We start from the raw sequence: 13536 nt of genomic DNA on the forward strand, positions 1-13536 counted from the left end.
TTGAAAATAAATAGCATTAAAAAACCGAATAAGAAAAAAAAGGGGCAGTGATAAAATATTTATGTTTAATATATTTCAGAAAAAATATATTTATTATTCTGTCCAGGGGATTCATGTCAAATCTACTGCATAGGAAGGATAAAAACACTAAAACTAAAATGAAAAATTTTCACAATACTCAATTTTCAGGAAAATTATACATATAGATGAACATTTTGTTTTTGTAATCCTTATTGCCTTTCTGACACTTATGTTCATGTGATTTCAGGCATTCGGCTCCCAGATTCAGTGGCTCCTGCGTCACCGTCCACAGCAGCTGAACGTTATGATGTCACCACATCGTCCACAGCTCCACACACACCCCACGCCGTGAAAATCCCCACCAGCGCTGCTCCCAGTGCTACTACCGGGAGCAAATACTCCACCTCATCCACAGCTGCCCCTGATGAGCCGGCCCGCCCAGAAACCGAAGTTACATCTGCAACTCCTGAGCCGTCCAGAACTCTGTCTGGGCCAACGGCGCCCTCTGCTGTCAGGCCAGAGGAAGTGGAGGCAGCTTCCACAGTCAGAGTAACTGAAACTCCTTCATCAGCTGCAACAAGGTGGACGACCAGGCTGAGTTCCTTCAGCCCCACCACGTCCAGAACAACCACTGGTCATTTTGGCTCCTCCTCCACTAAACCGACCGACTCCCAGTACTCTCCGCTCACCACCACTACAGCGTCTGCTGGGGGGCCGGCCACAATCAGAACCTCCACGGTTGGCCCTCCACATAAAGACGCGTCAGAAAGCTCGAGTTCCGCAGTTACTCAAACAACTTTGAGTTCAGTTTCTCCCCGAGTCTCAGAAACATCTGCAGTAAGAGGCAGAACCACTGTCTCCAGTACAGCGACTACCTCCTATAAAGCTGCACCAGTAGAGGGAATGACAACAGCACCGTTTATCCTGCCAGAACTACCAACCACAAGCTCTACAACAGCTTCTCCTGTTTCCACCTCGCCCACTAAAGAAGCAGGAACTGGATATTCGTCAACAGCATCGACAGAACCATTCCAACCAGTCAGCTCTTTCACTACCAGTAAGGCAACACAAACTGGAACCACAGAAAGGACCTTGCACATCATTCCTACTGATCGTACAACTTCTTCAACTGTTTATGTGTCATCCACAACGACCGTCTACCATGTTAAACCCTCTACAACTCCACCGTCTGCCTTCACTTCAGCTACTACAAGGTGGCAAACATCAACCTTAAAGAAAGTCACAGAATCTTCTGCATCTGAAATCTCTACAGTCTCTACAACAACAGTTTCACCTAAACCTGCTGAGATGACAGGCAGCACCACTCCTTCTTGGTACACGTCAGCTGCCTATTCGGATAGGACTTCCTGGTCCGCTGCTGCTCCAGTAACGGGGAAAACCACCTCCAGCAAGCTAACTTCAAGACCCCTTGTCGTCCCAGAAACATCCACAATGTCCACAGATGTTCAGTTCACCACAAAACCCTCAACAGGAATCACTACTTTACAACAATCTCCAACCACACAGAGCACCACCCATCCTCTCCACACTGAGCGAACCTCTGAGCCTCGGTATCCCCCTCACTGGGAGGTCACCTCCACTTCCACTACCACCTACCGGCCGCCACTGGAGACAACACCTGGGCTGCCCTCTGAATCTCCTACCATGTCTGCTAAATCTCCTGAAGTTCCTCCTCTTCCAGTAACATCTAGGACAGCATCTACCTCTGCAGCCTCTACCACCACCACAGAAACATCGGCTCCAGAAAGCGGAGCCACAACTACCAGGAAGCTGATTACTCCACCTGTCGCCCTCTTCACCTCCACCACTAGAGGACCGAGACCCTCCAGTCTTCACACCACTCTTAAGCCAATCATAGAGACTTCAAAACCAGTTACGACCAGAGTGTCAACTACAACTACAAGCATGTCTTCTCCGTCCTTGCATTCGCTCCACACAACAACCTCTACAACAGCTCCAGAGGTATCTACGGTCCTGGAGAAGGTCACGACCCGACTGGTGTCCTCTTCAAGAGCCACACCCACTGCTGTGAGGACATCCACCCTTTCAGCAACACCCAGACTTCCTGCAACATCTAGAGTTACTTCCAGAGCCACATCGCCCGCAGTCAGGCCGATCACCGCAAGGGTCACTGTTGCAACAAGACCTTCAGCTACCACTACCACATCAACCGTGGTTGGCTCACCGGCTACTACATCTCCAACCATTGCAACAACAGCAAGCAGGGTTGGTCATGTTGCCACATCGGCAGCAATTTCCCATTTGACCACAACAGCTCCACTGGCTTCACCATCATCTACAGCCGCCTTCACCAGAGAGTCAACCACAACCAAAGAAGCTGAAACAACAACATCTCCGTCCCGACCTGATGTCTTTGTCTCAACCCAGGAGCCTGGTATTCCAGTTCCAACTACAACGCATCAAGAATCCACCACTGCTTTCCAAAACATTTCTACAAGTCCAGGATCGACAACAGTTTCGAGTTCTCCTCGCACAACGGCTGCACCAACGAGTTCTTCAGTTGAGCGATTAACGTCAATGTCAGAAACTCCTGTAAGGACGTGCACCGTAAGTTTACCAAGGGAGCGTTCACACCAACCCTGTTTAGTCTGCTTTAATCCAAGCAACGATCCTGTCAAAGAAACCTGGAGATGTAGGTTTTACTAACTTAGTGCAGTATGCCACAACAAAGGGAAAAATAACAGAAAAGCCATTGAAGAATAGATCGAAACCATTCGCTTTCTTCTTCTTTCAATCTCTATGCATAGAATCGTTACCATAGCAACTGACAACAGCATCACTTTATATTTTAGGATTAAACTCCAAAAACCACTCAAACATTTCCCACATGATGGTTGCTCTTTTTTTGTGTTTTTTAACTGAACCTAAAAACACAGAATCCCACGTCAAGGTTGGTCGAAGTCAAGCTAGCATAACTGAGCTACTTCCCTGTCCCGCGATATTTTCTTTCTTTATTCAACTTTTTCCTGACCTTATAGTCTTGTTGTGGTGATGTTGACGACTGGTAGCAAAGCATTGGATACCTTTTTCTTTTATATATATCACGCGTACATTTAAGATTTAGTGGATTATATTCATAACTTAACAGCTAAAACCAATGTTAGTCATTGTAGGCCAGTTTTTTGCCTTCCAGCAGGGAGATGTGGGCGGGATCTTGTGACATTTAGCGCAGGGCATTAATAGAGCACCCCTGCAGTTGAGGAGGGGCATTGCAGTGTGATAGCAAACCACAGCAGCTGAAAATGTAACAAATGTTGCAAATGTGGTCTCCGATTGAACCGAGTCTATCAGACTATCATTTATGAAAACAACCTCAGACTTATGAGTCTCCTGTTCATATTTCAGGCAAAAGGTTATGGAAGAATAACTCTGTTCACTGGTTTTCCTGTTTACAAGCATCTCTCCAATTTTTTAAAATGTTTTCAGCCTCCGTATGCCGAGATAGTCGACGAATGCACAAAGTACATCTGTGTCAACAACCAGCTGATCCTGTTCAACAAATCCCAGAGCTGCCCCTTCACAGCTGAGCCTCCAAACTGCGGCCTGCTTGGCTTTGCTGTTCTGGTCAACGGAGACAAGTGCTGCCCGAAATGGGATTGTCCATGTGAGGAAACAGAATTATCCAGAGGTTTTAATCATTTCTTATTCAGTAGTGTGCTTCAGGAGGAGTTCCCCTCATATTTTATTGTTTTATGTCGTAGGTCGCTGCTCGATGTTCCCCGATCTGAATGTGATCACTTTTGATGGGGACAGCTTTGCCATTTTCAAAGCTGCCTCATACATCGTTGCCCAGCTTCCCAACGAGACCCTGAGTGTCCTGATTCAGGAATGTCCGGCGGACTCTGATCGACCGGTGAGCGCCGTCACAAATCCACCGTCAGGCAGCAGGTGTTGATGCTCAGTTCTGACTTTTTGCTGGAATCCGGTTGATTGTTCATACTACTAATTAGACTCAACAATCTGATCTCTGCATGAACAATTTATGACCCCAAAGCAAAGAAGAAGAACGTTGATGTCGCACAGCAGCAGTAATAATGGACGCTGCTTTTTTACACTGCAAAGCAAAACCTTAGCAAGAGATTCTTCTAATTTACAGTCCAAATATCTTAGCAAACCTGAATTAAGACAAAACTAACTTACTACGTAGCTTTTCTTAATGATATAGGAGCTCGCTTTAAGTAAATAATCCTTTAATATTGATGAAAAAGTTCTAGTTCTGTGGGAGATTATTTCACTTTTAACAAGACATTTTTCACCTAAAATAATCTGTCAGTGAAACTAGAACTTTTTATCTATATTAAAGTTATTTAGTTAAAACAAGCTCCTATTTCTTGCTGAATAGTTACTTGTAAGTTAGTTTTGTTTTATTTCAAGTATAATGAGATATTTGCAGTAGAAACTAAACCAAAAATACTTGGTAAAATTTGGTGTTTTTACAGTGTTTTAAAGTTTTTGAAGTCTGTTGAGCAATGAGAGCTGACTGTATCATCACAAGATCACATCGACACGAAGGAAGCTGAAAAAAGCACAATTAGCAGCTGTTTGAGGATCTTTGACTTTAATTTCTGTAGATAAATCTGTTTGGATGAAGAGTTGGAGTCTGGAGTGTTGGGATCATTCTTAGTCATTCCTTACATCCTTATTTAATGCTTTCAGTGGATAAAATGGGACATGACCGTTCATTAGCACCACATATGGAAGTGTCACAGTGGAAAAAACCTGATTTCTGTCGTATTTACCTGCTGTGTGATGCAGCCAAAGCCTCACTGATTAATATTTTCCTTATTCTTTCTAAAGCTCCTCTGGAATTTCACCAACTTGTGTCTGGTTTCACTCAACATCACACACAAATCCAACCAGGTTGTCGTCGACAGACTGCAGAGGAGAGTAAGTTGCTCATCTTACCTTAAACTGCAACGTCCTGCACTGCGTAAATATTTGACATATTGCACTCTTCAATCTTTAACCAGCTCTTCGTGAACTCGCGCTACGCCAAGCCTCGTTTTAAAAAGTACGGCTTTGAGATCTACGACACGGGCAACATGTACCTGATCCGCAGCCCGGCCGGGCTCAAGGTGCAGTGGTACCACAGCACCGGCATGATGGTGATCGACGCCGACGACGCGGGCAGCAAACTCCCCACCATGGGCCTCTGTGGTAAGAAGACAAGAAGTTTCTACCTTCCCTCCAAGCAAGGAGACATATATTCTTGAATAGTTGTGAGAAGTGGAAGAGAACCCAAAACTGTACTCATGTAGGGTTAGGGTTAGTACTGAGTACTAAGTACTGAGCAACTGATCGAACTATCAGTCATGTAATATTTAAAAATTACATTATCAGTTGGACCAAAGTATAAATTTAAGTGGAAATCTTAGAGTTCTAAAGACCAAAATGACAATAATTCATACAAGTAATAAAAAAAAATGAAATCAGGCAATTAAATATTTTTTCAAAATCAGTTTCTTTCAATAAAAAACTGATGATACTTTAATAGAAACTGCAGGTGTGTGTCTGTGTCATGTGAAGTTTTGGTTAAAACATGTTTATTTTTAATTTAGTGAATAGAGAATCCAGAAATTTTACTCAACTAAGAGTAGAAATACTTCAAAATAAAATCACTCAAGTAAAAGTAAAACATACAGCGTAGTAAAAGTACTCAATTAAAAAAAAAGTTACTAAAGAAAATGTAAATGAGTAAAAGTAACTAGATACTACCCAACTCTGGAAAACATTTGCCAGAACTGAAGTCTGTTTATTTCCATTTTTCATGTTCAGAAACATTTTGAGTATTTTTAAAATTTAACCCCTTCAGGTTTCTGCGATGGAGATCTGACCAATGACCTCACTCTGCCCAACGGCTCGGTTTTGGGCGTAAGCCAGGACCCGGTTCTGTTCATCGACAGCTGGCAGGTTCCCAACACCACCAGCTACGTCAGCTACAGCCGTCGGCGTGAACACAACTGCTCCACCAGTGACTGCTCCCGCTGCCTGGCCATGCTGGAGGACAACGCCTTCACGCCGTGCCACGCGTTTGTACGTCAAACTCCTCAACAGGCTCCCGTCTTTCTGAGTTCTCATGCTGCATGTAGTTTGATCGTTGCTTCTTCGTCTCCAGGTGCCGCCCAGCACGTTTTGTGAGGTTTGGGTGAGAGATTCAGAGTATGTGAACAACCATTGTGTGGCTCTGGCTGCTTATGTGGCAATCTGCCATAAATTCAGTGTCTGCATCGAGTGGAGGAGGCCGGATTACTGCCGTAAGATTCCTGTTTTCATGGCACTCGCATGTGAAAGTAGCTGCAAACAGATGAGCAATTACACAGCCTCACATGTTTGAAAAGCGTTAGTGGAGCCTCCCACACAACCAACAAGAATACAACAAGTGGTTTCTGGATGTTAAGTCCACAACAAAACAAACTTCTTTTCCAGCAGCCATTGTAAAGCAAAAGCACAACATCTTACCAAGTGTTTGTGTCTAGTTTTCTAGTGCACTTGAAAAAATAAAAAACTAACTTAGAAGTAACTTATTATCAAATAAATATATAGGAGCTTGTTTTAAGTAAATAAATATTTAAAATATCTAAAAATACTAGTTTCATTGGCAGATTATTTCTCTGAAAATAAGACATTTTTCCCCATGTTGTGAGATAATTTACCAGTGGAACTAGAACTTTTTAATTAATATTTAGAAATTATTGACTCAAAACAAGCTCCTGTATCTTGCAGAAAAGTTACTTCTAAGTTAGTTTTGTCTCATTTCAAATTTACTAAGATGTTTGAAGTCGGATCTAGACCAAAAATACTCAGTAAGATTTTGTGTTTTTGGAGTGTTTACAGCGCATACAGTGGTTAAAGCCAGCTGACCAAAGTTGCTGGAGTTCCATTTGGGTTGCTAGGTAACAGGGCTGGGCTCAGCTGGGGTTGCTAGGTAACGAGTCACTGCCTATGGAATGCGACTCAACAACTGAGAGGTTTTTGAAACAATTGATTTTCCAGACATTAACAAACACTAGCTTATAGCCAAAAAACTTTTCAAAGTGCTCAGGCCGTCTTTAGAAGCAGTTGAGACCCAATTTGCATATTAAGTTCCCTTTAAGTATTTACAAGGTGGGATAAATCTGAAAAAGGAAGATAGATTATGGGAAAATATTTGTCTTTCAGTGCTTTAAGATGAATCGATGGCGGTGCATCCTGACTTCATTCGCTGATATTTTCTTTCCTGCAGCCTTCGTGTGTCCCGGCTCTCTGAGCTACCAGGCCTGCCTGCCGGCCTGCACATCTCAGTCCTGTCCCAACCACGACTTTGACTCCGATCCGGACCACTGCTCTGGCCTGACGGAGGGCTGCGTCTGCCCCGAGGGAACGCTGCTCCACCGGCCATACTCGGCTCTCTGCATCAGCCCTGAGAAGTGCGGTAAGGACAAAACTTTACCGCTTCCTTCTGACACGCACAGGATTAGAAACATCAGCAAACGTACAAAAATAAAGACTCCTGCACTGAAAAAACACCAAATCTTACCAAGTGGTGTCTAATTTCTAGTGCCAATATCTTAGTGCACTTAAAAAAGAAGCAGTAACTTACAAGTAACTTTTCAGCAAAATATAAGTTTGTTTTAAGAAAAATAAAATCCTTTATATTTATGAAAAAGTACAACTCAATCAAATTTATTCATGCCATTAGGTAGATCTGGTTACAGTGACCTGAGTCAGCTTTACACTTTCACAACAATAAAAATTAATATAACTTTAATCAAAACAGCCTGTTTCTCCATACTTTAAAATATTAAAAACCATAAAAACAGTAAAAGAATAAACACACTAGTTCCACCGGCAGATTATTTCACAACAAGACATTTTCACCCTGATATAAGTTAAATAATCTGCGACATTTACATCAATATTAAGGATTTACTGATTTACAAGAAGCTCCTATATGTCACTGAATAGTTACTTTTAAGTTAATTTTGTCTTATTTCAAGTGAAATGAAATATTTGCACTAGAAGCCTGACAAAAGTACTTGGTAAGATTTTGTGCTTTTGCACTCCGATCCGGACCACTGCTCTGGTAGCTGGTGTCCAAAACAATCATAAACACAAGTGAGTGTTTTTGCTTCTTCTGTGGGATTAGGATTAGGAAGAATCTGAAAGATTGTGTTTTTGTAGTGCTAAGTTCAATTAAAGCTAAATTAAAATGGGGCAGCCATCCGTACTGCATGTTATTTGTGACAGTTGACACCTTTAGATGGATTTAAATCAGTTAAAGTCTCTTTATTTTGTCTGAAGTTGACTCCTGTCGGGGTTCTCTGTGATTTCTTCTGTTTGTCTGCAGCCTGCACCGACAGCGGCGGCGTTCCTCGGTCGCACGGCGAGGTGTGGAAGGCCTCGCAGGACGGCTGCTGCATGTACCGCTGCGACAACGACACCATCGTTCCCGTGGAGTACGACTGCTCCAGCGCGCCGGCGCCGGTTTGCCACAGAACCGGGGAGATGATCATCAGCATGTCTGACGACACGAGCTGCTGCCCTCACAAAGTCTGCGGTGAGCCAACGAAACGCTCGCTCAGCTCGTTTTGATCACTGAAAGAACCGTGAGGCATCATGCTGTGGTTTGACATGTTCTGCAGTTTGTAACCAGACTCTGTGCGATCGCTTCCCTCCTGAGTGTAAATATGGGGAAAAGCTGGTGTCGTACTTCAGACCAGAGTCCTGCTGTCCGGACTACGTCTGTGGTGAGTTTCCTTTTTTACCGATTTAACGGCTTATTGGAGACAAAGTAGGTAGAGATTAGCTGTTAATTAGGTAGTGTGAGACTAATCCTGAACAATGGGAAGGTTATGTGCAGCAATTTCAGATTTTTTGTAAAACCATGTTACTGAAAACTAAAGCTTAAAAAAGCAAGTTTTTGGAAAAGTGCCGGAAACAGCCACAACAGTCACAAAAACACATTAAAATATTATTCTCCTTCCAGCCTCTCTATTGAGTTGTGTGTTTGTTTATCCTTAGTTTTAGCCTGTAGAGCAGAAATAACGATGATAAAATGATCTCTAAAATAAACACTGGTGCTAAATGAAGATGATTCAAAACATATTTAAACAATTTTACTATAATGGCAGCCATTATAAATAATAAAAAAAAGAGTAAATTTATGCCAAACATTTTTTAGATTAATCTCAGAAATTATCTTGAAAAAAATAAGGAGCTTTCTGAGCTCCAAAAGTTGAAAATTAGTGAAAAAAAAATATATATATATTTAGATTATAATCTTCCAACTTTTCTAGTAAAAGCATGGAAACTTTTAGCTTCAAAAGTTGACATTTTTTTACTTTCTAACTTTCTTTTTGGCTTGACTGCAGATGTAAACGTCCAGAATCGCTCACTGCGACTGTTTCTGACCTTCTTTGTGTTTTTTTCAGAGTGCGATCCTGAGCGCTGTGAGTCTGAGCTTCCCGCCTGCAGAGACGACCAGACGCCGGTCGCCACCAGAGCCGACGGCAGCTGCTGCCTGGCCCACATCTGCAGTCAGTCCAGCCTCCATTTCTGATTATTCCTCCTCTGAATCCTCATTTTGTTGATTCTGGGCGGGTTTTCCTCCTGCAGTGTGCTCTTCCTGTGTGGAGAGGCCTCCTTCCTGCCGGGACGGCGAGGTGCTGAGCGTTGACAGCAACAGCACGGACCGATGCTGCCCGTCCTACCAGTGCGGTGAGGAAACACACAGTCACTCACTGACCTGAATGAGGTGTTTTTTAAAATTAGTTACTTAAAAAAACTGCAATGGAAACATTTTTTCGCATCAAAAGTGATAAACGGATGTTGCTACTGGCAGAAACGACAAAGGAGAAAACAGGAAGTAGTAGGAGGATGATGTTTTTACTGACTTATCACGTGAATAAACTTATTCATGTGTAAATTTAATTGCGTTTCTTATTTAACTACAAAATTGTGGTTTTTCGACATTAATGAAATACAGTTAGTTTCTCTAACAAAGTAGACCAAAATAAACCTAAACAAACCCAAATGCAGTAACTATGACTGAGAAGAAAGTGGGAACCAGGACTGCAGATATCAGTTATTTTAGCAATCAATTTTTCTGGTGATTAATCGATTAATCATATAAACATTTGCTACATTCTGCAGGTTTTCTATTAAACCATGTAAGACTTTTTAATACAATATTAGATATACATTAACAGATGCAAGTCAAAAATAATTCAATTACTTTTTAAATAAGAAAATAAAAATTTTGTTGCCTAAATTGCAACAACATTCCTTTAGTGAAAGCAAAGAAAGCAACAGCAGCTATGAAAGTCTGACCTTTCTGCCCGACTCAACATCAATATAGTGCTGAGATGATTTGCTGATTATTTGTTGGATAATCAAATTAATAATTGGAGAGGAAAAGGTGCTTAATATTAGATTTTTAGTTTGTTTTTTACAGAATTTGAAGGAGATGAAGATAAAAGTTTTGCTTGAGGAGTTATGAACATTTTTACAAAGTTTTTTTAATCTTAAAGGCAAAATGTACACATTTTTGTACAGCTTTGACTTAATTACTGGTCTGTTTATGTTGTCATTTCAACAAATGGCGTGTTTTAGAATCTGTGCACCACAGTTAGTAATTAATCAATTGTTAGTAGATTGTTATCTCAATAATTGATTAATCATGATTAATCTGATTAATCGTTTCAGCCCTGAAGGAAACCACAGTTTATTGAGACAGAAAATAATTCTGTGGTAGAAATAAATTTAGGACATAAAAACAGCAGCTTCTGTTATATTTTTGGATAAATTTGTGAAACTTTCTGAGTAGCACTCTCTCTCTCTCTGTGTGTGTGTGTGTGTGTGTGTGTGTGTGTGTGTGTGTGCAGTGTGTGAGCCCTACAGGTGTCCCCAGCTGACCTGTCCTGTTGGGATGTCGGTCGTGTCCGTTTCCAGTCCAGATCTCTGCTGTCCCAACCAAACATGCGGTATGATCCCAACACGCTGCTGTTCAGCTTCAGAGTTAAAATGAAAACCCAAATAATCTTTATTCCTCTTGTTTCTGTTTACAGTCTGCACCTGTGAAAAGATCGTCTCTCCTAAATGTAGCCTGGTAAGTCCTGCCTGTGAGAAACAATATTCTGTTTTTGCAGTAATCAGGATGAAAGGTTGCCCCTCTCTCTCTCTCTCTCTCTCTCCCCCCCTCCCTCCCTACCTAGGGAGAAGCTGCACAGCTTGACCGGGCCTTCCTTTCCGACCCACAGAACCAATGCTCCTGCAAGAGATACAAGTGTGGTGAGTTCTGCTCAGACTAAACACTGAGGCTGTGATTCTGCACACCAAACAACTCATTACCCGGTTTGATTCCACTAACACTAACAGATTAGTTTGGATCTATGGGCGAAACCAAACATGTTAATTACATTTTTTCCACAAAATAATTCTTAGATAATCAGATTTTAGTCTGCTTAGTTCTGTACGGTGGCTCTGAAGTGCAAAACACATCAACAAATCACTAAACACAACTACAAATCGAAAAATGTGACAATATTTACAGTCGCCCTTGAAAATGGCTGCAAACAGACGCGCAATTACATCTTTGAAAAGCATATGTGGAGCCTCCTGCACAACCAACAAGAAGGCAGAAAGTGGATGGTGAGTCAACAACAAAACACTTGTGTGCTCCAGCAGCCATTGCACTGCTGGAGGGCATGCAGTGGTAAAACCAGCTGACCAAACATGCTGGAGCTCAGCTTTAATTCAGTTTTTAAAAACTGAATTCATTTTATTAGCATTTATTTATCCTCACACAAAATGCATTTTTAATGACAGCACATTTGAATTCAGTTTATTGCAGCTAAATTAATTTCATCACTTAAAGAGAAAGTTTTCTTTTAATTTATCAATTTTTTTCAAAAAATTTTACATAAACTCAGATTTTTTTTCCAGTTTAATCAGCTTTTGCAGATCTACACATAAAATATGACCCGTGTGTGTGCATGTCTCTGTGTGTGTGTGTGTGTGTGCGCATGTCTGCGTGTGTGTGTGTTCAGTGCGCGAGGCCGTGTGTGTGTTTGGCGAGCGTGGACTGCTGCGGCCGGGCCAGACGCTTGTGGAGCACGGAGACGACGGTTTGTGTTACAGTCGCCACTGCAGCCAGGTTCTGGACCCGGCGAGTGGATTTTACCTGCTGCGCATTTCCACGGTGAACTGCTCCGCCCACTGCCACCCGGTGAGACGTGATCAATAACTTTGTCTGGATGCATCCAGGTGTCAAAACACAAAGTTAAATGTTTGTTATTAATGTTTTAAAGGCTGTGGCAGCTTTTTTAGACTCAATTTACAACATAAAGCTGCTTGTAGTGAATCTTTATTTTAAGCCAATAATTCCTTAATGTTGATGGAAAAGTTCTAGTTTCATTTGCAGATTATTTCACTGACATTTTTCTCATAAGTGAAATAATCTACAAGTGAAACTTTTTCATCAATATTAATTACTAGAAGCGCTTGGTTAAGTTATTTGTCAGTTAGTTTTTCTTATTTCAAGTGTACTGAGATATTTACACTAAAATTTAGACCAAAAATACTAAGATTTTGTGTTTTTGCAGTGTATGATCTGCAGAAAAGTCATAGAAAAGTCTCTCTCAGTCAGTGTCAGCATGGAGTCTTCCAATTTTAGAAAAATGTAAGCAAAGTAGTCAACAATAATTTCTAAGAAAGAATAAACATGTTTAACATTTATAAAAGCCTTACAGGATATTGCCAGTAACATTTTATTAGATGCAGTATCTGCAGTGTAACATTTCTCATAACTTTAAAGATATTGGCAGTAAAATTTTGTAAATGTTTTTATGGTTAGCAGTAACAGAAGCTTTATGTTTACAGTAATGCAGTGCATATCTGATATTTTTCCTGACTTTTCTCTCTTTGATTGCAAGGAATGTCTTGAAATTTTGACTTTAGCACCAAAATAGGATCCTACTTTGGTAGGCAAGTTTGTGGGCATAGTAGCAACAAAACAGCGAGAATTTAGGACAGAAAGCTGAATTTTCTTTGGATATTATGGAAAACATGTTTCTCAGTGAAATTGAGGCTCAATATGAAATGTCTACTGGCTAACTTGAAGCGAAAACCGAACTGTAACTGAAAAACGGAAAGGACCAAAGACTGATTCCTGAGGTACACCGGGAACCCATCGGCTGTGTGACTGAGAGGAAGTTAATTATCCTGAATTCTTGTGTTTTAGAATCAGATCTATGTTCCTCCTAAGGACCAGTCAACCTGCTGCGGCGAATGTAAAAACATCTCCTGCATCTATCAACACGAGAACGGGACGGTCGGCCTCTATAAGGTAGGAAAAGCTTCAGGTTTTATTATACGAGACATTCTGAACAGTTTTTATTGTGTCGGTGCATCTAAAAGAATTTGAATATTGTGAAAATGTAAAGTTTTTCATACCTCTCGCTTCCTGTAAATCAGAACAAATTGTGTAACGTTGAG

The 13536-nt window shown here is 41.3% G+C and overlaps 1 protein-coding gene across 1 annotated transcript in view; it reads left to right on the forward strand.

The window, feature by feature from the left end:
• The window catches only part of otog (otogelin), a 51745-nt gene that overhangs the window by 32409 nt on the left and 5800 nt on the right, over window positions 1-13536 (forward strand). The window contains exons 31-47 of the mRNA XM_088004642.1: window positions 269-2610; window positions 3490-3667; window positions 3765-3916; window positions 4861-4950; window positions 5034-5220; window positions 5876-6096; window positions 6179-6317; window positions 7286-7474; window positions 8390-8599; window positions 8685-8789; window positions 9474-9578; window positions 9658-9759; window positions 10926-11024; window positions 11109-11149; window positions 11256-11331; window positions 12090-12268; window positions 13283-13387. Of these exons, the coding sequence (XP_087860768.1) occupies window positions 269-2610; window positions 3490-3667; window positions 3765-3916; window positions 4861-4950; window positions 5034-5220; window positions 5876-6096; window positions 6179-6317; window positions 7286-7474; window positions 8390-8599; window positions 8685-8789; window positions 9474-9578; window positions 9658-9759; window positions 10926-11024; window positions 11109-11149; window positions 11256-11331; window positions 12090-12268; window positions 13283-13387 (4520 nt within the window). The remainder of the gene's footprint in view (window positions 1-268; window positions 2611-3489; window positions 3668-3764; window positions 3917-4860; window positions 4951-5033; window positions 5221-5875; window positions 6097-6178; window positions 6318-7285; window positions 7475-8389; window positions 8600-8684; window positions 8790-9473; window positions 9579-9657; window positions 9760-10925; window positions 11025-11108; window positions 11150-11255; window positions 11332-12089; window positions 12269-13282; window positions 13388-13536) is intronic.

Source organism: Poecilia mexicana, unplaced genomic scaffold, assembly GCF_051168715.1.
Source record: "Poecilia mexicana isolate PSO_F unplaced genomic scaffold, ASM5116871v1 scaffold_3, whole genome shotgun sequence".
Lineage (NCBI taxonomy): Eukaryota > Metazoa > Chordata > Actinopteri > Cyprinodontiformes > Poeciliidae > Poecilia > Poecilia mexicana.